This window comes from Geotrypetes seraphini, chromosome 15 (genome assembly GCF_902459505.1).
Source record: "Geotrypetes seraphini chromosome 15, aGeoSer1.1, whole genome shotgun sequence".
In the NCBI taxonomy this organism is placed as follows: Eukaryota; Metazoa; Chordata; class Amphibia; order Gymnophiona; family Dermophiidae; genus Geotrypetes; species Geotrypetes seraphini.
The window spans coordinates 66,793,970-66,820,083 of NC_047098.1; the positions used below are offsets into that span (position 1 = coordinate 66,793,970).

Here is a 26,114-nt window from a genome sequence, read left to right on the forward strand (position 1 = left end):
TAAAATTAAAAAAACTACAAAGCACACTATACACAGAGAAAATGTTAATTATTTATATTTGGGGGGGTTTCAAAGATGTCAAGGCAGGTGACTTTAAAAAATATGCAATGTCACCTCATAACTATAAAAAATAGACAAATATAGTGCAAAATATAGACAGCAGATATAAATTCTCAAAACTGACACATTTTGATCACTAAATTGAAAATAAAATCATTTTCCTACGTTTGCTATCTGGTGATTTCATGAGTCTCTGGTTGCATTTCCTTCTCTGTGCATCCTTTCCTTCGTTCTTCTGCACTCAAGCACAATAATTGTCCCTTCTATTCCCTCCATCCTTCCTTCCTATGTCCTTAGTGCCCCCGGTGCCTCCTTCCTATGACCTTAGTGCCCCTTCCTATGTCCTTAGTGCCCCCAGTGCCTCCTTCCCATGTCCTTAGTGCCCCTTCCTATCTCCTTAGTGCCCCCAGTGCCTGCTTCCCATGTCCTTAGTGCCCCTTCCCATGTCCTTAGTTCCCCCAGTGCCTCCTTTCCATGTCCTTAGTGCCCCCAGTGCCTCCTTTCTATGTCCCCCTCACTGCCTTCCAGCTTTTGTTCCACCCCGTCCCCAGAAGCTAGCCAGCCTACTTCGCTCCCTCCATGCTGCGCTAAAGCCAGCCAGCCTGCCTCCCTCCTTCCAGCGCTGAAGCCTGCCCCCCACCCCGGACTGGCCACTGCTGCTGCCTACCGCCACTTCAAACACTCCCCCCTGTCGCTGCCGACTGCCACAACTAAAGCAAAGTAAGGTCCAGGCGCCAGTCCACAAACCTTCTTCCAGACGTCAGGGGGGCAGGCTTTGGCGCTGGAGGGAGGGGAAGCGATAGCATGTCCCACTGTCTCCATGGACAGCTTCGGGATGCTGTCCCTGAAAACGGGACATTTCGGCGTCCTGAAGCTGTGAAAGGGGACAATGGGACAGGGGATCTAAAAAGGGGACAGTCCCGTTCAAAATGGTCACCTTACATATGAGTTCCTCCACTGGGTTAACAGCAGTCCTAATAATGTGGACTAGAAATTTAAGTTGGTGTATGGGGTTTTTTTTGTGTGTGTTTCTTGGAAGTTTTTTGTAATTGCTTACAGTTTTTATTTGTTATAATAAATGAATAATCTAATAAATAAATAAAAAAGAGAGATTTAACCCCCAGCTCCTCAGAGTTACCACCTCCAACTCCATTAACTCTCACCCTTAGAGGCTTTGTCACTGGATCACTCTTATACTATATTTATTCATGACTTAATTGAACTTAAAGATTAGTATCCTAAAGTACTTAGCTGTATGCTCTTTTAGGGACTGTTATGCCAATGTTTCACCCGTTGGTTTCCTCAAGGCCAAACCTCCCTATCGACACCGCCTGAGCTCTTGGCGCGCGGGTGCTTCAAGTCGCCACCCTCCACGTGCAGCCTCGGAGGTCTTCACACGCATGCGCCAGCAGATCAGGTGACCTCTGAAGCCGCCGCTCCTTGCAAGCGTCAGCCCGGACGGAGAGCAACTGCGGCTGCGCTGAACAGCGAGGAGAAGAGGCGGCGGCGGCGGCGGTGGGGTGGAGAACCCTAGAGAGGTAGGTGGTCATCACCCAGAGAGGTCCGACGGTCCCCGCCCTCCTCTGACGCGACTTCCGTTTTCCGGCACCGAGGACAAGGAAGAGAAGGTGTGTAATGGGGGCGGGGCACTGGTGAAGGAAAGGCGCGGGATTGTTGGTGGGTCACCTCAGGTAGGAGTTCGACGGGGCGAGATGGCGGCCCGCGCGCGCGACCAGTGCGCTCGAGCCGAATGCGTTGCCACCCGCCTAACGTGTGAGAGGAAGCGGAGGGTCTCATTTGCCTCGTTCAAGTCTGCGGACCTAAGCTTTGAAAAATGGCATTCGTTCTTATAATTGCAATAAATTCAAATAATTCACTCCTATAGTATGCAATTGTCCCATCATTCTTCCTCTTCCTTATCTCTTATTGACAAAACTTTTTAAAGATCTCAAATGGGTGCAGTAGAGCTTCATCAATATGCTTTATGAAGTACTGCTAATTCCTCATTCATCCTTCAAAGTTATTTTTGCTATTATTTTTAATCTCTTTAGATAAATAGTTTAAAATCTTTAATATTCAGCTTAGTGGGCTGGGGCCTACTGCTGACATGTTTTGCCTGTGCTGACTGTATCAAGGCTGTCCTGCGGTGGAGCGCCTTCATACAACCAGCACGGCAAAACATGTCAGCAGTAGGCCCCAGCCCACTAAGCTGAATACTAAAGATCAGGGGCTTTTAAACTATTTATCTAAAGAGATTAAAAATAATAGCAAAAATAACTTTGAAGGATGAATGCGGAATTAGCAGTACTTCATAAAGCATATTAATGAAGCTCTACTGCACCCATTCGAAATCCCTAAAAAGTTATCGATAAGAGATAACGAAAAGGAAGAATGATGGGATAATTGCATGATATTGGAGTGAATGACAATTTTTTAAGTATTTCTAATTGATTAAACCACAGAGGAGAATGAAATAAGTAGATTATGAAACAATTCCTTACGTACTCAAGTTTGTTTTAAGTTCTTTCGGGTGACATTTCTTTCCTCCGCTTTTCTTTGCTGGGTCTAGGCCAGTGGAATCAAACTCGCGGCCCGCCAGGTACTATTTTGAGGCCCTCGGTATGTTTATCATAATCACAAAAGTAAAATAAAACAGTTTCTTGATCATATGTCTCTTTAGCTATAAATGACAATATTATTATTAAGACTTAGCCAAAAGGAAAGATTTATAAACTATGAGTTTTATCTCATGCAAAATTGTCATTTCTTTAATAAAGACATTAACTATTTTTTTCTGAGGCCCTCCAAGTACCTACAAATCCAAAATGTGGCCCTGCAAAGGGTTTGAGTTTGAGACCACTGGTCTAGGAGTAGCATGCACAGTGGCATCTGCAGGTTCCATTGACTCCAGCCAGTGAAGAGAGAGGATGTATTTAGATTTCAGAAATACTCTTGGCAGTCCTTAGTTTTAAGAAAAATAAACCTGCATTTTCATATAGGTTGTGGACCTAGGACAGGGAAGATTTGTAGTTTATTTCCCTAATTCTAGTCAGACGTTCACAATAATAAGGATGGATTGTGACCCTATAGATCTTAAATATTGGCTATGCCACAGTGGAAGAGGTTATGTTACAAGCAACCATTCATCTTTCTGACTAGATACGTTTCTGCTTATTAAAATGTGAAGTACAGAGTCTTCAGTGATTCTTGTGTTCTTTCTTCTAGTTATATAGGTAGTGTCTCAGCCCCAGAATCAAATGCATCCTTTCCTACCTCTTTTATAATTGATGTGCCAACCTAACTACCCTAAATTCTGTTTTTAAGAAAATGTTTTTAAGAAAAATCATCATTGGGTAAAAACAGAAAAGTGCAGTTACTTGTTCTCCATAGACCACAAGATAATGCAGACATACTTGTTAGTCCTCTGCATGGGCTGTCTGCCCGGACGTGTTCTCCCTATCACATCTAGGTATCTGCTTCCCGCTCTGCTCTGGTGCTGAACAATAGTGCTGCCCGATTTCTGATTCGAATCGATTCATCAATTCACTTCAGGTGAATCGATTAGAATCAATTCGTTATGACAAAAAAATGAATGTTTTTAATGCGGCTGTAAAATAGGGCTTTATTTCTGTTTTATTTTTGCAGGTCCCATGATATGGTTTTTTTTTTTAATAGGTTGCATGCACTAATGGAAAATTAACACAGGAGCACTTAATACCTATGATTTAGGAGGCGCTATATTACTTCTAATGGAATTCTAGCAGAATTCCTCACTCCCACAGGATGCACAGAATTCTGCACATGCTGTGCAGCATTCAGTACAGACAGCAGCATCTCTCCTCTCTCTCTTTTCCCCTCCAGTGCTAAGCTCCCACAGCAAGAAGAGGAGGAAATGAACCGTTGCCCACAACCAGCTAGTGATCCCCACATATTACTATATAGTACATGAACATATTCAACATGCAATCTTTTCTGTTCACACTTTAGAGTTTTGGAACTCTCCTGGTATCCATACATCTTTAGATATACTTAGACTGATTTAAATCTGAGCTGAAAACCTTTCTTTTCAGAGGCGCTTATTAATAAATTTTTTGTGAGCTATGTTCCTTTTTTCTTAATAAGGATGCATGCCAGCAGATACAATAGCTACACTCTTGTAGTTTTAACCCCCCCCGCCCAATTGTATCATATAATTGTAGTTCCTCCTTCCTACCCTCACTTTCATGTCAATGTTCACACCCTCACAACCCTTTCCCCTTTCTCTTGATTTAGATTGTAAGCCACCTAGATGGGAAACTAACAGGGTTGATGACGGTCAGTCTAGAAGAGGTATACAGACAGATTGATATGCTTAAAAACAATAAATCCCTGGGACCGGACGACATCCACCCGAGGGTAATCAAGGAACTGAAAGGGGTTATAGCTGAACTGCTTCAACTAATAGCCACTCTGTCGATCAAATCAGGAAAGATTATGGAAGACTGGAAAGTGGCAAATGTTACGCCAATCTTCAAGAAAGGTTCGAGGGGAGATCCAGGAAGCTACAGATCAATGAGTCTGACTTTGGTACCAGAAAAAATGGTAGAGGCGCTGATAAAGGACCGACTGCATCATCGATCACCTTGACGGACACAAACTGATGAGGACCAGCCAGCAAAGGAAGATCTTACTTGACAAACTTACTGCACTTCGAGGGAGTAAATAGGCAGATAGACAAGGGTGACCTAGTTAACATCATATATCTAGATTTTCAGAAGGCGTTTGACAAGGTCCTGCATGAACGTCTACTTCAAAAAATTGCGAGCCATGGAATCGAGGGTGATATCTCACTTGGATTAAAAACTGGTTGGCAGATAGGAAACAGAGTGTGGGTAAATGGACAATACTTGAACTGGAAAAGTGTCACGAGTGGAGTGCCGCAGGGTTCGGTGCTTGGGCCTTTGCTCTTCAACATATTTATAAATGACCTAGAAATTGGCACGATGAGTGAGGTGATCAAATTTGCGGATGATACAAAGTTATTCAGAGTAGTGAGGATACAGAAGGTTTGCGAAGACCTATGAGACATAAACTCACTTGAGGAATAGGCTGTAAAATGGCAAATGAGGCTCAACGTGGATAAGTGCAAGTTGATGTATGTAGGTAACAAAAATCATATGCACAAATACAGGATGTCTGGTGCTATACTTGGAGAGAGCCCCCAGAAAAGAGACTTAGGAGTACTTGTAGACAAGTCAATGAAACCGTCCACGCCATAGAAACATAGAAAGATGACGGCAGATAAGGGCTACAGCCCATCAAGTCTGCCCACACTATTTACCCACCCTCTTAAGTCTACTGAACCCCTAAAGTATAATTGTATTGCAATGTATGACGGCGGCAAAAAGGGCAAACAGAATGCTAGGAATGATTAAGAAGGGGATCACAAACAGATCTGAAATGTTATCATGCTGTTGTACCAGGCCATGGTAGGCCCCCACCTAGAATACTGCCTCCAACACCGGTCACAGTACATGAAAAAGGACATAGTACTACTCGAAAGGTCTAGAGAAGAGCGATAAAAATGGTTAAGGGACTGGAGGAGTTGCCGTATAATGAGAGGCTAGAGAAACTGAGCCTCTTCTCCCTTGAAAAGAGGAGACTGAGAGGGGACACGATCGAAACATTCAAAATATTGAAGGGAATTGACTTAGTAGAGAACGAGAGGGCACTCACTAAAGTTAAAAGGGAATAGATTCCGTATAAACGTAAGGAATTTCTTCATCCAGAGTGGTAGAAATCTGGAACGCTCTTCAAGAGGCTGTTATAGGGGAAAGCACCCTTCAGGGATTCAAGAAAAGGTTGGATAAGTTCCTGCTGGAACAGAACATACACAGGTAAGGCTAGGTTCAAATAGGGCTCTGGTCTTTGACCTAAGGGCTGCCGCTGTGAGCGGACTGCTGGGCAAAATGGACCACTGGTCTGACCCAGCAGCGGCAAATCTTATGTTCGTGTGGTTTTTTTTCCCATGTGGGGGGTAGTAAGTCTATAATAAACTTGGTTAGACTGAACCGTGATCCAAGCTGATTCAGGAGGATGAAGTGACCTATCGTGCAGCAGGTTACTTTTTCTGTGCCGTGGGAGCTCAGTGGGTGAGGTGAAGTGAGAGCGAGCAGAGCTTCTGCCATGGCTGAAAATGAGAAGGGACTAGAATAAAGGTGAGTTAGCAGTGAGGGATTGGAAGCAGAGTATCGGGGTGGATTGTGTCGGGTGGGGATTGGGGGCCCAAATAAAAGGATGAATTGTTTGTTGGGGGAGAGGATTAGAGGACAAATAAAGAAATGACATAGGAGTGATTAGAGGCAGATTAAAAGGGTGAATATGCCATAGAGGTAGGAACAGTAAGCTGAAGGCTTGTCATGGAGGATGAGTAGGAAAGCAAAGATGTAGTGATAGGTAGAGAAGTGAGGAGAAAGATTGAGGGAGTGGGGTATTGCATGAGGGAGAAGACTGGGGGGCAGACAGAATTATGAGTCACGTAGGGATTTAGAGGTAGACTGAACTGCAGTTGGAGTGAGAGAGGGAACTGAGAATGGGAAAGGCAGGAAGGGATTTCAGGCCTAATGAGGGGGAATTCCTATGCAAAACACTATAAACATAAATTGAATTACATTAGTGATTTCTATTCCGCCATTATCTTGCGGTTCAAGGCGGATTACATAAGGAGTTATCTGGACATTTCCCGTGGTATTATGGAGTGGAGCGGGTTGCTATTGGGGATTGAGATGATTCTTGCACAATTAAAAAAAAATTTGTATTGAACTTTCATTTTTTCTTTTCTGCCCGGAATACTATACAAGCTCATTGACAACTCATTATACTGGTCTCTGACAGTGCAATGCTTAATGACCTATTAAACACCTAGAAGGAAAGAAAAAGCATCAGAACCCCTCCCACACCAACCGGGATAAATCACCTCATTGGCATAAAAAACCTTTCCAACTGGGTAATGTCAAAAAAGCCTTGTGCAATGCAGAGAACATGTGACAATGGTACTTTAATTCCTTCTATCGTCTAAGGAGTGTGTTATTTTGATATAAGGGTGTTGCATATTTTGATTTTGATTAACCTTATGAACTTGTGTTTGTTGGTCTAGTATCTAGAAATTAAGAACACACTTTTTTTTATGAGACATCTCCCTATCCACCTCTCTGTAGTAAAAGTTATTTTTTGTTTTTTCTCCTGCTATACTGTATTCCTTCTTTGGATATATCGGAGTGAAATGTGCACAAGTTTCTCAACATTCTGGAAAGTATTTTCTGATTTAGCTTAGGTTATTAGAGGGAGCATCCAAAGTGCTTCATGCTTTTAAAAATTTCACTTTTTGTTTCAGGGACTATTTAGAAAAGAGAGGGGGGATAATTTTATAAAAATTTGCCTATGTGCTGTATGAGTAGGCTGCAAATAGACCCTTTCTAGCTATTTTATAAAGTTAACATGGGTGCCTGTTAGTCTTTATAAAATGGTTGAAACAAATCCTGCAGAAATGGTGCTTAGATTGAAGCGGCTGACATTTATTCCTGCTTGGGAACTGGTATAAAATGATAATGTGGTAAGTACGCGCATAAATCTCAACAATGTGCAAACTCCCTCCTAGACATGCCAGTTTCACATTCAGATACATGTTTGATTTATACCATGTGCTCTTTACATAAGAACATAATTGCCATGCTGGGACAGACCGAAGGTCCATCAAGCCTAGTATACTGTTCCAACAGTGGCCAGCCCAGGTCCCAAGTACCTAGCTAGATCCCAAATAGTAAAACAGATTTTATGCTTCTTAATGGCATATAGACTTCTAACCTTTTTTAAACCCTGCTAAACTGTCCGATTTCACCACCTTGTGTGAAGAAATATTTTCTCTGGTTTGTTTTAAATTTACTACTTTGTAGCTTCATCACATGCCCCCTAGTCCTAAGGTAACTTAGGTCCTTTATGTGCATACACTGATATATATGTGCTTAAAATCATTTACAAAATTACCTCCAGAATGTGCAATTCTAATATTGGTTGTCTTGGGTGTAGACAGGGCTGTGGAGCTGGAGTCAGTAAAAATGTACCGACTCCGATTTCAGCTTCAGAATAAAAGAAACATAATATATGGTAAATTTATCATTTGTGACCATCTCTGGGAAAAGGTAGCAGATCCAAAATGTTGAGACTGGCTGATTTTTCAGGTTATGGGTCCATAAGCAGTCTGTAAAAGTTACATGTTTGATATAAAAGGACAGGGTTTGAACTGTGATATTACAGAATTCATTAAAAGCCCATTTTTGTTTCTGAAAACTTTAATCACCTTTTCCCAGAACAGAAAAAAATAGGAGTCTTGAGTCGAAGGTTTGGTGTTCTGACTCCACAGCCCTGATTCTGGTCTAAGGACTTCTTTGTATTGGATATCAGTTTCCAGTATAACACAATTCTGCTGATGGTATTCATATTTAACCACTCAATTCCATTTGTTTTTGTTTTTTCTAGATTGTAAATGAATAAACGTAAAAGGCCTCGTGTTGAGGAGTCCATTGGTATGGAAATGTTCACTTCTGATGTACTAGCTGAAACTAGCTGTCTGTTTGAGAAGAAGTTTTCATATAGAAAACCACAATGTCAAGTGTGGCAGCTCCCAGAAAGTACAGACTTGTTCACCTCTGATCACAAGGAATTTGAAACACTTCTTGATCTGAAAGAGTCTCTGAATAAGATCAAGAACCTACTAAGTGATAAGAAACTTGATGAATGGCATCGTCATACCTCATTCACAAACAAAGCTGGCAAAATCATTCCAGAAGTGAAAAAGGCTGTCAATGCAGAACTGTGCACCCAAGCCTGGTGCAAGTTCCAAGAGATTGTGTGCAGTTTTCAACTTCTACCTAAGGAGGCGCTGTGGAATCGAGAACTGAACTCAGTCCATCTCTGTGAAGCCCCTGGTGCTTTCATAGCTAGCCTTAATCATTATTTGAAATCCCAGAATGTTCCTTACTGGGATTGGAATTGGGTAGCCAATACCCTCAACCCATACCATGAAGCCAATGACACGCTCTTCATGATAATGGATGATCGGTTTATTATAAATACATTGCCCTGGTGGTACTTTGGTCCAGAGAATACAGGTGATATCATGACATTAAAGCATCTCACAGGATTACAGCAGTTCATAAGTAATATGTCTACTGTTCATTTGGTCACAGCAGATGGGAGCTTTGATTGCCAAGGAAACCCTGGAGAACAAGAGGCACTAGTTGCTCCTTTACATTTACTGTGAAACTGTCACTGCTTTTAATGATCCTTGGTAAAGGTGGTTCATTTGTCTTGAAGATGTTCACTTTATACGAACATTCTTCTGTCAACTTGCTTTTCTTGCTAAATTGCTGTTTTAAGGAGGTTCATATCTTCAAACCTAGCACCAGCAAATCTGGGAACTCTGAAGTTTATGTGGTTTGTCTGGAGTATATTGGCAGAGATGCTCTCCATTCCTCGTTAACCAAGATGGTTCAGAACTTTGGGAGTGAAATAGCTGATAGGGCACTTTTTCCACATCATATGATTCCAGAATCTTTTCTTAAAGTGCATAAGCAGTGTTGTTCGTTCTTTCATAAGCACCAGATAGAAACAATCAATGAAAACCTTCGTTTATTTGAGCATATGACAGAAGAAGATCTTGCACGGTTGAATACATTACGGGATTGTGCTGTAGCATACTTTTTACAAAAGTATAATCTGAAGTATCTTTGTAGAAAAGACTGGCTTGTCAAAAAATCTCATGCAGGATGCAGTGTGAATGCTCGATGGTTTGGAAACAGAAATAAATGCAGCGATACATACAATGAGAGAAAACATTTGGAAACCCTTTCATGGGACGATAAGGTTGTGAATGGCTATTTTAGTCCCTGGGTTAAAGAACATGCTATTGGTAATGTAGGGAAAGGTTGTATCTTGGAAGGCCTCTCCCATGACCTTAAATGTGATGAGTGGGATATCTTGGAAGGGAAGAAACTGCCAGAGGTGAAGTGCTCCTTGTTTTGTGATGGCAAGCTGTTGAAGAACCTCAATGAAGCCATTGAAAAGTCTTCAACCCATCAACTAAAAACTGGTTCTAGTCCTGATTCTATCCAGCAGTCTTGCTTGCCTTGCCACGTTTTGACAGATGACTTGCTACTTGGTGAATTGTTGCACGTTATAAAGTGTAATCAGGCTGTTGAAACAGATGGATGTGAAAAACAAGTAAAGTGCCTTGTGGTAGATAATCCATCTCTCTGCAAACTCATAAGCCAAACTAGCATAGAAGTTACTCTGCTACAGTCAACTACATTTTTTCCTTCTGGGTATTCACTGCTTCATGATGGAGAGCCAAGGTATCAGCAACAGCTTTTGAAATGGATTCTAAGTGCATTGGTAGAACTTCAGTCGGGAGATGCCTTGATCCTGCCCATTATGTCTTGCTTCACTCGTTTCACAACAGGACTGCTGTTTATCCTGCACCACTGCTTTAGGTTCATCACATTTGCGTGCCCAACTTCTTTGCAACCATTAGGAAACATTGCTGTTCTGCTGTGTAGTGGCTTTCGATGTCCTCCTGGCCCTGTCCGTCATTATTTACATGAACTTGATGACTTGATGAGTACTTTGCTTGACTCGGAGTCTCCACGGCAGATTTTGGAATTTGTTCCAATGGAAACTCTTTTAAAGGGGAGGCTGGTGGATTTCCTCTGGGACTTGAACTCTGCAATTATAAAGCAGCGACTGCATTTAATTGGACAAATTGAACAGCTGCGGACAAAGGATAAATCATTATTCTAAAATACATCTATGTTCTGAGATTGTTCTTGTTCTAGGACAGTACAAGTCATCTTTTTATTTATTTCTCAGTTCCAAAGGCAGTTAGCAAAAATTGAGATCATTGGATGGGTGTTCATATAGCTGTCATTTTGTTGTAATGCCTGTGCTGCCTGAAAATCAGATGAGTACTAAGAAGAGTCTTTAACAAAACACAAATTAACGAGAGTCTTTAACAGCCACGTGAAAAGATGGATTTCTATAACTAATTTACTAGGATAAACTTTTTTACTGCAACATAGCAGAAATTTCACTGTAGATATGAAGAAGAATTTATTGAACTGAAAGAGCAGGTAGGCAAGCACCTTGTATCTCTTTGTACTCTTGTTCTGCAATATATTTTTGTTCTATATTTTTATATATATATAAATCAGTTTGGATGTGAATGTTCAAGAAAGTTTCAGGCATCCCATTGTGTAGCAAATGAGTTATCCCAGTTTTGTTGACCCCTCACACACATCTGAATTTTTGATATATATATTTTTTTTTACCTAGAAAGATATGTAATTAAGAATTTTGTACTTGATTAGAAAGGCCTAATTAAGCTTGCTGTACAACAAAATGGAGTCAGGCTATTTCCTGATTTATTGATGGTGTGAACAATACAATGAACTGCAAGGTGAATTTAATCTTAAAACAAAAAAAAAAAGAGGGAAGGATGTGAAAACCATGCCTAGGCTTGGATTTTATGGATTGTTTTCTGTGTTACACCATAGAAAATAAGCTAGTGTCATCACATTCAGGTCAGTTTCGGTACTGTAACTTGTAGGACCAAGGTGAATCTGATTGAATTTCTAAAGTTATCGTGCTTTTTAACAGACAGGTTGACCCCAACTTCTAAGCATTTTATACATGTCTTGGAAAACGTAGAAAAGCATGACATACAATATTGGGTCTGCTTAACAATTACATTTTATGAGCTGTTAATCTACACAATTCCCTTCTGTTCCATCCTTGAATATCGCAGCTTATGAGTGGCAGTAAGTCTGATTGGGCTGCTTTTAACTTGTCTTTCCTTACTAACTGGGCTGTACCATCCTGGACAAGCAGGTGTTACTCCTTCCTGACAGCAGACAGAGATAGAGAAACTGATCTCTTCCAATGACCACACTGGTATAACTTGTTAATGCTCAGAGGACAATTCCTGCGTTTCTGTACCTCCAGCAGATAATAGGTTATTCAGGCTGGTGCTCCTGGTCCCTGGCCTTGCTCCCAGCAGTGCAGGCCTTTGCCACACAGCTTGGTTGAGCCTAACAGCCGGTTTGCAGATCCACATACAAGACCGGGTTGAGCACCAAGCTTCCTCTAGGCTTGCTTGATAGGAACCACTGTGTGAGGCGCATAGCAGGGCTCTTCAAGAAGGGATGAGAGTCACCATTTCCTCCCACCCCCTTGATGACCATGCACTTTACTTGGGTACTGTTTCCTCATTTTCCTTTTACAGTCCCAGGCATGTACCGTATATACTCAAATATAAACTAAGGTAACCTTTCTTTGCCCCCCCTCCCCCCCATAAAAAGGGAGGAAAAAAGATTGACTTGAATATAATCTGGGTGTGTGTGTTACTATTCAGAGCCCTGCCAGGCTCTGCTTCCAGCACCCACCATGCCTGCCTGGCTCTGCACCCAACCTTCCTTCCCTCCCTGCTAGCTCTGCACCCTGTTTACCCTCCCTCCCTGCTCTGCATCCAGCCCCCTCCCTTACTCTCTCACCTGCCATGTCAGTCTCTGCACCCAGTTCTCCTTCCTCCCTGCCCCTGCCAGGCTCTGCATCCATCTCCCTCCCTCACTCTCTCCCTGCCAATCTCTGTACCCAGTCCCCCTCCTTCCTGGCCTGCCAGGTTCTGTACCCTGTCCCACAGACCTCCACCAGGCCTACCATAAGTCTTGGTGGGCCAGGACAGGAGGGATCTTTCTCATCTCCTGCCCCAGCTAACTTTAACAATATTTATCTCCCTCCTGCCCCCTACCCCTTATCTTTTAAATCTATGGTGGTCTAGCGGTGGGCTGAGACAGAAGGGATCCCTTCCATCTCCTACCCCAGCCAACTTTAAACAACTTTATTTATTTATTCATTTTATAGCCCGGCCTACCCAGAACAGGTTACAATAAAATAAAATTAGGTACTTAGAACTTCACTATCTGTCTCGAAGGCTCACAATCTAGCAAGTCCCTAGGTAAACAAATTATTAAATAATAAAGATATAACAAAATTCAAGAATGATGAGGGGAAGGGTACAATTCAAATAATTAAAAAGAATAAAATGAAAGTAAATTAAAAAACCTCAAAGTCCCAAAGTAGTCCAAGCAAGATATCAAGATCTCCAACTACAGGGGAGCAGCCCTAGAGCTAATTCTCACTTGGCACCAAACATCACTAGTCCACTTCACTATTGGGCCGCAGCACCCCATCAAGCACCGACAAGCCGGTGGAAGAACAGCTGCAGGGCCCAACGGACTGATCAGCCAGGATCTCTGGTTGTGTGTTGCCCTGGCTGAGGACCTCCGCCACCCCAGTTTCGGCCTCATCTGGCTATTTTATTTCTCTCCCACCCCCTCCACCCCCTCTGTGTACCTGTTAAGTCCCTGGTGGTTGAGAGGTGAACTACGACAGGAGCAACCTTCCTTTGCTCCTGCCCGTGCAGAGATTAGAGAATGACATGGTGCCAAATTTTTTCCTGTCCCCACGATTTTTGTCGCTTGCCCTGCCCCATTCCTGTAAGCTCTGCCTCAACTGCACAAGCCTCGAACACTTATAATTTTAAAGTGTTTGGGGCTTGTGCAGATGAGGACAGAGCTTGCAGGAATGGGGCAGGGACAGGAAAAGAACTCAAGAGATGAGAAAATGAGTTCCCGTGGGGACGGGGAAAAATCTGTCCCTGTGTCATTCTCTAGCGGAGATCTAATATTGGACTGTTAGGGGGGCTGGAGAGGTGGATATGCTGTACAGTATACCTTTGCCTAAACTAAACTAAACCTTAAGTTTGTATACCGCATCATCTCCACAGAAGTAGAGCTCGGCACGGTTTACAGGAATTGATATAGAAAGGAACTCCAAAGAAAAGTAGAAGAACTTGGTACAGAGAAGTTTGGAGAAACTTAGTATATCGAAGAGGGAGAGGTCGTTACATTTTAGAGAAAAGCCATGTTTTTAAATGTTTTCGGAAGAGTTGGAGGGAGGTCAGACTCCGAAGCGGGATAGTAAAGCTGTTCCAAAGTTCGGTGATCCTGAAGAAGAGGGATGTCCCTAATTTTTCTGCATGGGATATGCCCTTTAAAGAGGGGAAGGATAGTTTGAATTTGTGAGTAGATTTGGTGGTGTTGGGATTCGAGGAGTTCCAAGATAGTGGAAAAAGGGGAGGAAGGATGCCATGTAGAGACTTGAAGGTTAGGCAGGTGCATTTGTAGTGAACTCTAAGGATTACTGGGAGCCAGTGAAGCTTAGACAGAAGCGGGGAGACGTGGTCGAATTTGCTTTTTGCGAAGATTAGTTTAGCCGCGGTGTTCTGAATCCGCTGGAGTCTATGAAGGCTTTTCTTTGTTAGGCTTAGGTAGATGGAGTTACAGTAATCCAGTGTGGAAAGAATAATGGATTGAACGAGGACAGCAAAGTGTTGTTGATGGAAGCAGGATCTCACTTTCCTTAACACGTGAAGATTGAAAAAGCATTTTTTTTTTTTTTACTAAGGAGTTAAGGTGGTCGTTAAAGGACAGTTTAGAATCAATGATGATGCCCAGAACTTTGCTTGAGTGTTCAAGCTGCAAAGTGGTGCCAGAGGAAAGTGGGATGAGGGTGGGTAGCTGATCTAATTTTGGCCGAGCCATAGTAGTTTTGTTTTGGTCTCATTTAGTTTCATTTGTACGGTGAGGGCCCAGGATTGGAGGTTTGATATACATGAAGAGATGTTCTCAGAGAGATTGGTGAGGTTAGAGTCGGTCTCGAGGAGGACAAGGATGTCATCGGCGTAAGTGTAAAGTGTTTCCAAGGGAGATAGTTGGAGGAGTTTCAGGGAGGACATATAAACATTAAAAAGAATCGGAAATAGAGGTGAACCCTGGGGTACTCCACAAATCGGTTTCCAAGGGAGGGAGGTGGAGCCATTCATCTTAACGAAGTAGGAGCGGGAACGTAAGAATTTTGAGAACCAATCTATGACTGTTGAGTTTATGCCAATTTCAGAAAGTTGGAGAATTAGTATATCATGATGGACAATATCGAAAGCTGCAGAAAGGTCGAATTGAAGAACAACAGCAAACTTATTGCAAGAGTGAAGTTGTTGGACTTTTGAGATTAATGAGGCCAGTAGGGATTCAGTGCTGAAGTAAATGGAAGTACCCAAGGTAAATGTCTTCGTTACAGCAGTGACCAAAAAGATTATTATTTAGATGCAGGGGGGACTCTCCTTCAGAAGACTAAGACCTGAGACTCTTGCATGTCTCTTCAGTGCTGTTCTTTAAAAAAAAAAAAAAAGAGGAATTGAAATTTGATTCATAATAGTTGCAGTGGTTGATGGGAATGTGTGTACTTTAAACAAAGAGAACCTTGTGCTGCTTTGGCATTGAGTAGCAGCAGGTTGTATTGTGAGTTCACTGGGAAAGATCAGTTTCTTTACCTCCATCTGCTAGCAGGAAAGGATAACACCCAGTAGGCCAGGATGGTAAGGCCCAACTAAAGGAAAGGACTTTAGCAAGTGCTGTATGACTACATTTCACCTTTTTGACAGCTACACTCCAGCAACAGCTTAGCAGCTGGTTCTCACCTTTGTAAGAATTAGCGAGCCCAGACTCTAGTGCATTTTCAATTGCCATCTGTATAATATTTTTGTGTGTTTTTATTATGTTAAAGCAGAGGTTCTCAATCCAGCTAGCTGGGTTTTCAGGATATCCACAATGAATACGCATAAGACAGATCTGCATCTGCAGATTTCTCATGCATATTCACTGTGGCTATCCTGAAAACCTGATTGTGTCCCAAGGACTTGGTTTGTGAAGGGGACGATTCATTGCTCTGAGTATAAATATGCAAAAAACAAAGACCAGGAATGCAAATTGTAGACAATAGCTTTCTGCTGGCTAATCTGCTTGATACCTAGGTCTGATGAGTTATAGTCCATCAGATTAGTGAGTGTGTGTGTTCAGCGTACAAAGTTGTATAACTCTCCTAAAAGACAATCACAGGAAAACAAAGATATTTCATCTGGTTTTCAAGTTGCCATTTAGTTTGGGTAGACCAGCTGTACCCATATGAGTTCATTTAGAGAGTAAATAATAACTTCTCAGGTCTGAGACTCGGGGGGGGGGGGGGGGGGCGAAGGAACACGCACTGGTTTGATTAAAAAAAAAAATCTATGCAGGAGCAGAAAATACGGAGACATTTTCCAAGAAGTTGGTTTGATGGCACTGTTGGACATAGCAGCAGTGGCAAGTTTTACTGCTTTTCAAACTTTTGCCTTCTGGAAGCTCACTGCACGTCTTCCACAGTCTGTGAAGCTCTTGTAGGTTTTTGATAGCATTTATGAGCAATTTTCTTTAACTCAAAGAATGACTGGATTTCTCATGGCTGACAGCCCAGTGTTTTCAGTTAGACAATGCCAGTGCTGTGGAAATCACACTATTTTATTTGCAAAAGGTAGGTTTAAACAAGCTGTCATAAGTCTGTCTATAGTTTGTTTGTTTTTTAAGTGTGCATCTTTCATGCAGAGACTAGACTGTACTGACAGTATCAGAATTCCTGCGTCAGGAGAGAAGATGTTTGCAGAAGGTGCACACAAAAAATAATGGAATGGGGTTTTTAAAAATTATTTTTACACACAGATGTACAACCTTGTTTTTCTAACTTACTATAATGAAGTTTTTCTTAACGTTCAGACAGCCCAAATTTGGGTATTTGCATTTCAGCTCAAGTTGAGTTTCTGAAATTTGGCTACTGCAGAACAAGGACGCTCACTTTACAATAAAGGTATGTTTGGATATGAATTAAATGGGCCTAGTAGGCTGATTTGATCGTGAAGTGAGATCTGCTGGGCTTTCTGTTTAAGTGGACTGCAAACATTTTCTAATGACCTACCAGCTGTTCAGACAACCACAATGGCTACTGTGTTCATGAAAGACTGATGTTAGAATGTACAGTATTTATTGTTGACTTAAGGGCCACCTTCAGAGATCTTCATATGGGTGTAGCGAATTGAAAAAACTTGTTTATGTAGGGAGCCATGAAAAGGGAATATATTTCCACTTTGTAAACTCCAGCAGTTTGGTGCCTTGTGACCTTCACAAGAAGTAAATTCATTTCCTGCTGCTGAGGTGTGAGCTCTTTCCAGATCTTTGCATTTGCAAGCCTGTAATGCATGCTGCAGATGGGCGATGGGCAGGGTGGCGTTTTCAGTAGCAGCTGCTCTCTGCACGTCTCATCTACCTGGCTCCCTATTGCCTTTGAAAGGAAATGTACAGAGTGATTTGAAGCATTTCAAGAAAGCTTTGCTTGCTGAATTTTTAAAGGTGATCTGTCCTAATGGAGGCTGATACTGTGAGCTTCTGTGTCGGCACCAGTTTATCTACAGTAAATGAACTGATGACATCTCATTGTATTAGAACCATCTAGAAGGGACATGAGAAGTAAAGTCAGAGGTGAAAGCTGGAAAACATACTGATGCCTGGTAGTTGGAGCCAGGCCATGAGCCTTGATGGAGACTTTTTCTGCTACACTACAGTATATTTTATAGCTCATATTCCCTTTAAATTCCCTTAATCATGTCATTGCAGCATGAGCCCTAATCCGGGGTGCATACACTGGGATTTTGATGGGACTCTGCCTGCAGTTGACAGCCCTAATCCCAGCCATTTGACAGAGGCTGACACCTGCTTCCACAACTTCTGTAGCCAACTTGAGCGTAGTAGACTGGAGCAAGTAAGGCCTGCTGAATCACAAGGCCACTGAACTGCACTGTTTGAAGGCACACTTTCATTGGCAGCGTAAAACCCTCTGCCTTTCTTTGATGTTCTAAATGTTCGAAAAAACTTCCAACCGCCATATCACGAAGCTAATTAACATAGTAACATAGTAGATGACGGCAGATAAAGACCCGAATGGTCCATCCAGTCTGCCCAACCTGATTCAATTTAAATTTTTAAAATCTTTTCTTCTTAGCTATTTCTGGGCAAGAATCCAAAGCTTTACCCGGTACTGTGCTTGGGTTCCAACTGCCGAAGTCTCTGTTAAGACTTACTCCAGCCCATCTACACCCTCCCAGCCATAACATCTTGAACAGCATTCGGGAATTCTTTTGAATACGCACCAGTTTCTTTGATGTTCGGCTGACAGTGGCCTGGGGCTGCTCTCCAAACCATTTAGTTTGGGGATGGGACTTGGAGCTGTATATAGTAGGATCATTGTTTGTGCATTTTTCTGGGTCTGGATAACAAAAAGTTGTGTGTCTGCAGTCACTGTTTGAAAACAACTCTTGATTCTGATCATTTCTTTCATCTGTCTGTGTTCCTTTGGTCTCTTTCAGTTTCAAGTTTATTAATTGCTATACCGTCTTATCACAAAATATCTAAACGGTTTACAGTAAGATTAATAGTATATAAAACTAAAAGAATAAAACCAGCTCTAGATAAAAATGGAAGGGGAGTAAACGGACGAATGAGACTAATATGAAACTAGAAGGAGAGAGGGAAATGGGAGATAAAATTTGCACATTTTCCTCTATGCCTATTCATGTCCTTCAAGGGCAGTGTCAATACATCAGGGGCACATGTTTTCATGGCTTGCATTCTCCATATGTGAATCTTCAGTCCAGTCACAGCCTGGCCATGCCACATCTGCCACCATTTATAACAAGGAAATCGCCATTGAGGGGCTTTCATGTGTTACATCAGTTAGCCCCCATGCTCGTTCCTCTTTAACCTAGTCAGTGCTACAGTAGTCTTTGTAGAGATCACAGGCCATGGCTTTGTTTGGAAACTAGTAGATATGCATCCTTGCTTCCATTTGTAAGTGGTTCGGGGAGGGGGCTTGGACAGGCTGTGATGGTGCCTCTGCTGGATCTCCAATCTCTGCTAGCCCTGGGAGAACCCAGGTCTAGTATTTTACTCATTAGGCCAACCTCCAGCTCGTAGTTTGTACGTAGGTTAGTTATCACTGTTTGTTTTAAGTCAGAATGTTTAAGGTATTTTATTTTCAGAATATTATTGGAATGGGAGAAAGGTAAATGGCCTCCCAGTGATTATATCTGTTACAAAGTTTTCTGTCTTGTAACAAATATGAATGTACTATCTTTACACCAGCTCTTTAGACCACATCATCATCGCCCCTATTTGACGATGTGGTCTAAAGCTATTAGGGACTCAAGCCTTGTTAAAACATGGCAAACATGTCTCTATTTTAGAGACCACAAAGCTAAGTAATCTTTAAAAGTACATACATTATTTATAAGAATATAAAATTATTGATTAAAGTAATCTATACCTAATAAGTAGAAGATCCAGTGACGATATGGCACATCAATCTTTAGGCAATGAAAATCTTTTGGGTTGTACTAACTTATGAAGGGTTGTGTAATGGTTGTACTATAGATAGTACATTCATATTTGTTACACTGTAGTTTCTCACCTCATTTAAACAAGAAAAGTGCTGTTACTTTTTGTCTTGTGGTATAAATACATTTTTGTTTCCCAAATTTGAAAACAACTTTTTGTAAATAAAGAGGAGTTGTATATTCATCTGTCAGAGCTTCTGGTTTTTTGGCTTTTGATATTCTTTGATGTCACAAGAACTATTGTAATACAAGGTCCAATGATCCGAAGTGGTCCCTGGCTCCAAACTTACAGTAGACCATGAGTCAGTGTGGCAGTATTAGCCAAGTTTTAGTGCCCCTTCATTTTCTGTTTAAAGTAATGTTTAGAAGGAAAAGCACCGAGAGCCTCAAAAGAAATCGGGACTGGTCTTTATTTGAAATATGGGCTATGTTTTCATTGCACAGTACCTGTGCCACTTGGTGGTGTTGACAAAGAAAGATCACTAATGGGCAGACTGGATGGACCGTTCAGATCATCTGCCGTCATTTACTATGTTCCTGTGTTACAAGATAGTGATTGCAGTACTAATGCAACACTAGAGAGAGAAGTGTCTGTTGCAAACGTTGGCCTGCTCTCATGGCCCATCAGTGTCCCCGTATTTTTTGAGGCTCTTGGTGCTTTCTATACATTTTTGTAATGTAATGCTTGCAAATGCAAATTAATTTATCCCAGAGCAAGGAGTAGGAATTTTGTTTTGGCCATGTTAAGCTTAGTTTGTGGTCTTTCATCCATTTTTAAACTTTTTATTGTCTTAAGCAGTTTTCCTGTGGTGGAAGTTTAGTATTTTTTGAGGCTCTTGGTGCTTTCTATACAGAGGCACCCGAACACTTAGGTGGTTAAGTGTCAAAATTCAGCCCTTAACTGCGTAAGATAATTGCTTAAAGCGGGCCCCAGGAATAGCAGTCCTAAATTTAAACAGATCATCTTACGTGGCTAAGTTTTAGCAGCAATTTTAAACGATATTCAATGCCGGTGACCGGCCATAGCCCAGCACTGAATATGTGGGAATATAGCCAGTAGCAGACATAAATACGCTGACCACCAGCTGACTATGGTGGGCCAGTGCGTACATATCCCTCACCCCACATTTTTCTTTTGTACTATATGGAGGTGCAAACAGATGAAGGGAGTTTTAGCATCACTGTCCAGTGTAAGAAAAAAAAATCAAGCAAGCTAAGAATTGAAAAATAGGGGGCAGTCATCAGCAACTAGGACTGATGGAGCACTCTACCTACTACAGTGGACCTCATTTTCCTCCTAGTGCTTCCTTTACAGGAAGAGAAACATAGCTCCAGGCTTTCTAAGGCACATTTTTAGTAACAGGTTTCATTACTGCAGAGGCTCCCAACTCTCCCCCCAGAGCGACCAAGGAGAAACACACCGGCAGCAGAGAAAATCCTTCAACTCAGCAAAAAGCCCACAACACAAAACTTGGGAAGGGTTACTTTTATTGTATATATAATAATTAAGTTACATCACAGTTCTAGAGTCACCCTTCCCACCTCTTTAGATAAGGTTTTGGTTCCTTCCAGGTCAAGGTGCGCTTGATAACGCTTCACAGTTTCACAACTTCCTGTAAGCAGAACAGCGTCACAGTGACAAATGGCAAACTCCCACCCGTCACCGTGACAGCTGCATGAAAAAATAAGACATTTTTCTCTTTTTTATTTCTTTGTACATTAAACAAACTTGAATAAAGTCATTATGAAAAAAGTTGCACTGCAAAAAAAAATAAAAAATAATAATAATAAATTAATTTCCAGGATTCGGTTATCAGTAAGAGCAGTGCTGTGTTTACAGTCCTTACAGCACAAGTCCATGTCATCCGGCCAAGCTGTGCCAGGCCTTGATTTACCTGTCGGCAGTTTTCCAATGAGTGTAAGCATTGTAGCTCAAAAAAGACATAGCGGAATTAGAAAAGGTTCAAAGAAGAGCAACCAAAATTATAAAGGGGAATGGAACCCCTCTCATACGAGTAAAGACTAAGATTGGGGCTCTTTAGCTTAAAAAATAGACAGCTAAAGGGGGATATGATTGAGGGCTACAAAATCCTGAGTGGTGTAGAATGGGTAAGAATGAATCAATGTTTCACCCTTTCAAAAATCCAAAAAGGAAGGAATATTTTTAAAAACAAATAGGAAGAAATATTTTTTTCTCTCAAAGAATTGTTAAGCTCTGGAACTCATTGCCAGAGGATGTGGGAACAGCAGGTTTGGCCAAGGTCCTGGAGGAGAAGTCCATAGTTGCTGTTGAAACAGACATGGGGTAAATTATTTCTTACCATGGATCGGTAGCAGGGAATGTTGCTACTATTTGGGCTGCTGCCAGATACTGTAACCTGTATTGGCCACAGTTGAAAACAGGAAATTGGGCTAGATAGACCATTGGTCTGACTCAGTATGGCTGTTCTTTCCTCCATCACTTACAATCTAACCTTGAGCAGGATGCCTACTCACCCTGTTCTGAAATATAGGGCACATTTTATGTTTCAGACAAATAAAAAGGGCTTAAAATCCTCCTCTTGTTTGTTCACACAGTTTTAAAATGAACTCTTCCCTTGCTATTAGGCAACAGGCCAGGATTTTCTCTTCTTTCCTTTGATTGGCAACCCATGGCTACCTTCTTTCCTTGCTTCATTACACCAGACTACAATCACTCTGAAAGCACTGTCTACATCAATCTCCTCTGACTCCAAATGCTATCAATAGCTAGACCTGAAAATATGAGCAGGGTATTCCTGGCTTTTGCAGGACTTCAAGTGCCAGCAAAAATATTCCTATTCTCTAACAAAACCGAAAGGACTTAAGAGGTGGCTAAGCAACCCATCTCCAAAGACCCCTCTGCTGGCTGCTGCCCTTCTGCAATAGTTCGCATAGGCAGACACTCCCAAAATTGGTATTGTAACACCTTATGTTCTCTGCCTATGATAGGCAGACCCTCAATCAGGTTTTCAGAATACCCAAAATGGATACACATGAGAGCGATCTCCACAGAATGGAGACAATGCATGCAAATTTTTTCATGCATATTCATGTGGGTATCCTGAGTGGCTGGGTGTATCCCAAGGATTTGGTTGTGAGACCCCCTGGTTTAGCAGGTAGATGCCACTCTGGTGGAATCTCCAAATTTTAAGTGCCTTTTACAAGTGCTTAATCAATGCAAATAGAGATCTAAATAAGTCTTTCATCCTGTCACCACAGAATACAAAACATTATTTTTTTTCAAAACCTGGGACCAACTGGTTAAAGCTAGAAATATAAACCTAGGGCTTGATACTGAGCACCATAAGAATATAAGAATAGCCTTACTAGGTCAGACCAATGGTCCATCAAGCCCAGCAGCCCATTCTCACGGTGGCCAATCCAGGTCACTAGTACCTGGCCAAAACCTAAGGAGTAGCAATATTCCATACCACCGATACAAGGCAAGCAGTGGCTTCCCCCATGTCTTTCTCACTAACAGACTATGGACTTTTTCACCAGGAACTTGTCCAAACCTTTCTTAAAACCAGCTACGCTATCCGCTCCTACCACATTGTCTGGCAAATGCGTTCCACATCTTAACTATTCTCTGAGTGAAAAAAAATTTCCTCCTATTGGTTTTAAAAGTATTTCCCTGTAACTTCATCGAGTGTCCCCTAGTCTTTGTAATTTTTGACGGAGTGAAAAATCGATCCACTCAGGATTTTGTAGACTTCAATTATATCTCCCCTCAGCCATCTCTTTTCCAAGCTGAAGAGCCCTAACCATTTCAGTCTTGCCTCATGCGAGAAAAGTTCCATTCCCTTTACCATCTTGGTTGCTCTTCTTTGAACCTTTTCTAGCACCACTATATCTGTCTTGAGATAAGACTAGAATTGAATGCAGTACTCCAGATGAGGTTGCACCATGGAGCGATACAGGGGCATTATAACATTCTTAGTCTTGTTAACCATCCCTTTTTTAACAATTCCTATCATCCTGTTTGCTTTTTTGGCTGCTGCCACACATTGGGCGGAAGGTTTCATCGTATTGTCTATGATGATACCCAGATCCTTTTCTTGGGCGCTAATCCCCAAGGAGGACTCTAGCATCCGGTAACTGATTCAGGTTATTCTTCCCAATGTGCGTCACTTTGCATTTGTCCACATTAAATTTCATCTGCCATCTGAATGCCCAGTCTTCCAATTTTCTCAGGAGTCTTTTGTGAGGAACTTTATGAAAAGCTTTCTGAAAATCTGGATATACTATATCAACCGGCTCACCTTTATCCACATGTTTATTCACACCTTAAAAGAAGTCAAACAAATTGGTGAGGCAAGATCTCCCTCGGCTGAACTTATGCTGACTCCGTCTCATTAAATCATGTTTGTCTACGTGTTCCACAATTTTTTTTTTATAATTGTTTCTACCATTTTGCCTGCCACCGAAATGAGGCTTACCGGTCTGCAATTTCCCGGATTTCTCTTGGAGCTTTTTTTAAAAATTGGCTTAACATTGGCCACCCTCCAATCTTCAGGTACTACAGACGATTTTAGTGACAGGTCACTATAAGCAGGTCAGCAATTTCATGTTTGAGTTCTTTTTGTACCCTGGGATGTATACCATCCGGTCCTGGTGATTTATCACTTTTTAACGTGTCGATTTGGCTCAGTACATCTTCTAGATTCACTGAGATTTCTTTCAGTTCCTCCGCATCATCACCCTTGAAAACCATTTCCAGTTCTTACATCTTCTTCCATAAAGACCGAAGCAATGGAAATTCAGTGCTGAGTTATGACCAGGCTCCGGTACTGAATTTCCAAATTTATGGAGCTAGCTAGAACAAACTGCATAACGATGGGGCTGTTGTACAGTTACCCTGACTAGTTAAGTGGTATTTGGGCAGGAACGTTGCAAATATGTAGATTTACTTACAATATTTGCTTTGAAAGTACTTCCTGAATTAGAAACATTAGAAAAACAGTGGCACACCACTCTCTGGTCAATGTTATCCTTTACCACTGGGGAGAGGGGAGGTGTGGCAGAATCATTTTAGACCTGGACTCGTAATCCACCTACGAGTTGTCATTTATGACTGAAAGGCACATTATAACCACCTTTGATCTGACTTTCTTAGTTCCCTTCAAAATGGGGAGGAACTAGAATTAAGCTCTGGGCGTATTCAGCACCAGGTAGGCTCAACCTCTTACATGTTTAATGTACAGCACTGTGTACATATGGCGAGAGCGCTAGAGAAATGATTAGTAGTAGTAGTGGCAGATAATATTCTAATAGAGACCCGCTAAGCTTTAAGGAAATCTCGCATCTTCCGCCACCTAGTGGATGGCTGCAGGTATGAACAGACATTGTTCCTCTAGCAAACCTTTTAAGTTGCTAGCACACTAATCTTGGGGCTGCAGCTGGAGGGTACCCGGAAATGCACGGACATCAAGCACAATCATGTTGATGTCCACACATGCACGGATGTCCTCCAGCCGTGTCCCTAAGTCTCCTAGTAATGCTGGTGAGGAGAAGGATCAGAGGCGGCATCTCGGGGCACACTTGGAATCTTCCAGGGCACAGTTTGCGATACACTGCTCTAAAAGGATTTTCAACAAGCACGTTCTACCTGAACCTGGCAAAGCAAATGAACAAAAATTTTAAACTGGTGAGGGGGAGAGCTAAGAGCCCACCCATCTCTTACGTAAGTCAAAACAGTAAGCCCACAGAAGCAGTGAGAGCCAAGGAGGACTGGAGCAGAAGAGCATGCCAATACCCCAGACACAATAGCTGCATTCAGTAAACGGTGCCCAACGTAGGCTCCATTAAGATCCGCACCAATTCTATAAAGATTCCTTAGTGCTAAGCAGTAATTATAGAATTGCAGTTAAAAGTGGATTCCTACACGCAAAGTCTTATGTCTGCTAAAACCTGCTGTAAATCCTTGTGCCCAACTGATAGCGGCTGGGTGTGCAAGTATTCTAGAACATTACACCTAATTTCTAGGAACACCCCTGACCCACCCATGTCCTTCACGTGGCCATGCCCCCTTTTGAGTGGCACCCTATTCAATATAGGCATGGATATCATTACGAAGTTGGATAAAAAGGTTAGAAAAAGTGCTCCAGATATGGCCATTCTTGTAAGTAAAGTTGATCTTATTTCTCAAACTGTGGCAACGGTTCAGCAAGAGAGCGCAGAGAAACGAAACAGCAAACTGAAACAGTTAATCTTAAGGACACTGTTACTGTAATTTCAAAGATCTGAAATTTATTACAAGAAAGACTGAACAGTTGGAAAATCTGAATAGAAGGCTGAATTTGAGAGGGCTTGTTTTTAAGAAATTTCTTATGGAAAATTAAGAACATTTCTTATTGAAATTAAGAACATAAGCCGTGCCTCTGCTGGGTCAGACCTGAGGTCCATCATGCCCAGCAGTCCGCTCATGTGGTGGCCCATCAGGTCCAGGACCTGTATGCTAGCCCTCTATCTATACCCTTCTATCACCTTTTCCTTCAGAAAATTGTCCAATCCCTTCTTGAACTCCAATACCATACCCTGTCCTATCACTCCCTCTGGAAGTGCGTTCCAGGTGTCCACCACCCATTGGGTGAAGAAGAACTTCCTAGCATTGGTACTGAATATGTCC

The 26,114-nt window shown here is 41.9% G+C and overlaps 1 protein-coding gene across 1 annotated transcript; it reads left to right on the forward strand.

Moving 5' to 3' along the window:
* Positions 1 to 1,662: 1,662 nt before the first annotated feature.
* Positions 1,663 to 13,651, forward strand: CMTR2 (cap methyltransferase 2). Its single transcript, XM_033921771.1, is given in 4 exon segments — positions 1,663 to 1,751; positions 8,575 to 9,349; positions 9,351 to 9,371; positions 9,373 to 13,651. Coding segments are annotated over 3 exon segments (2,310 nt in total). The 5' UTR covers positions 1,663 to 1,751; positions 8,575 to 8,581; the 3' UTR covers positions 10,894 to 13,651.
* The last annotated feature ends 12,463 nt before the right edge of the window (positions 13,652 to 26,114 follow it).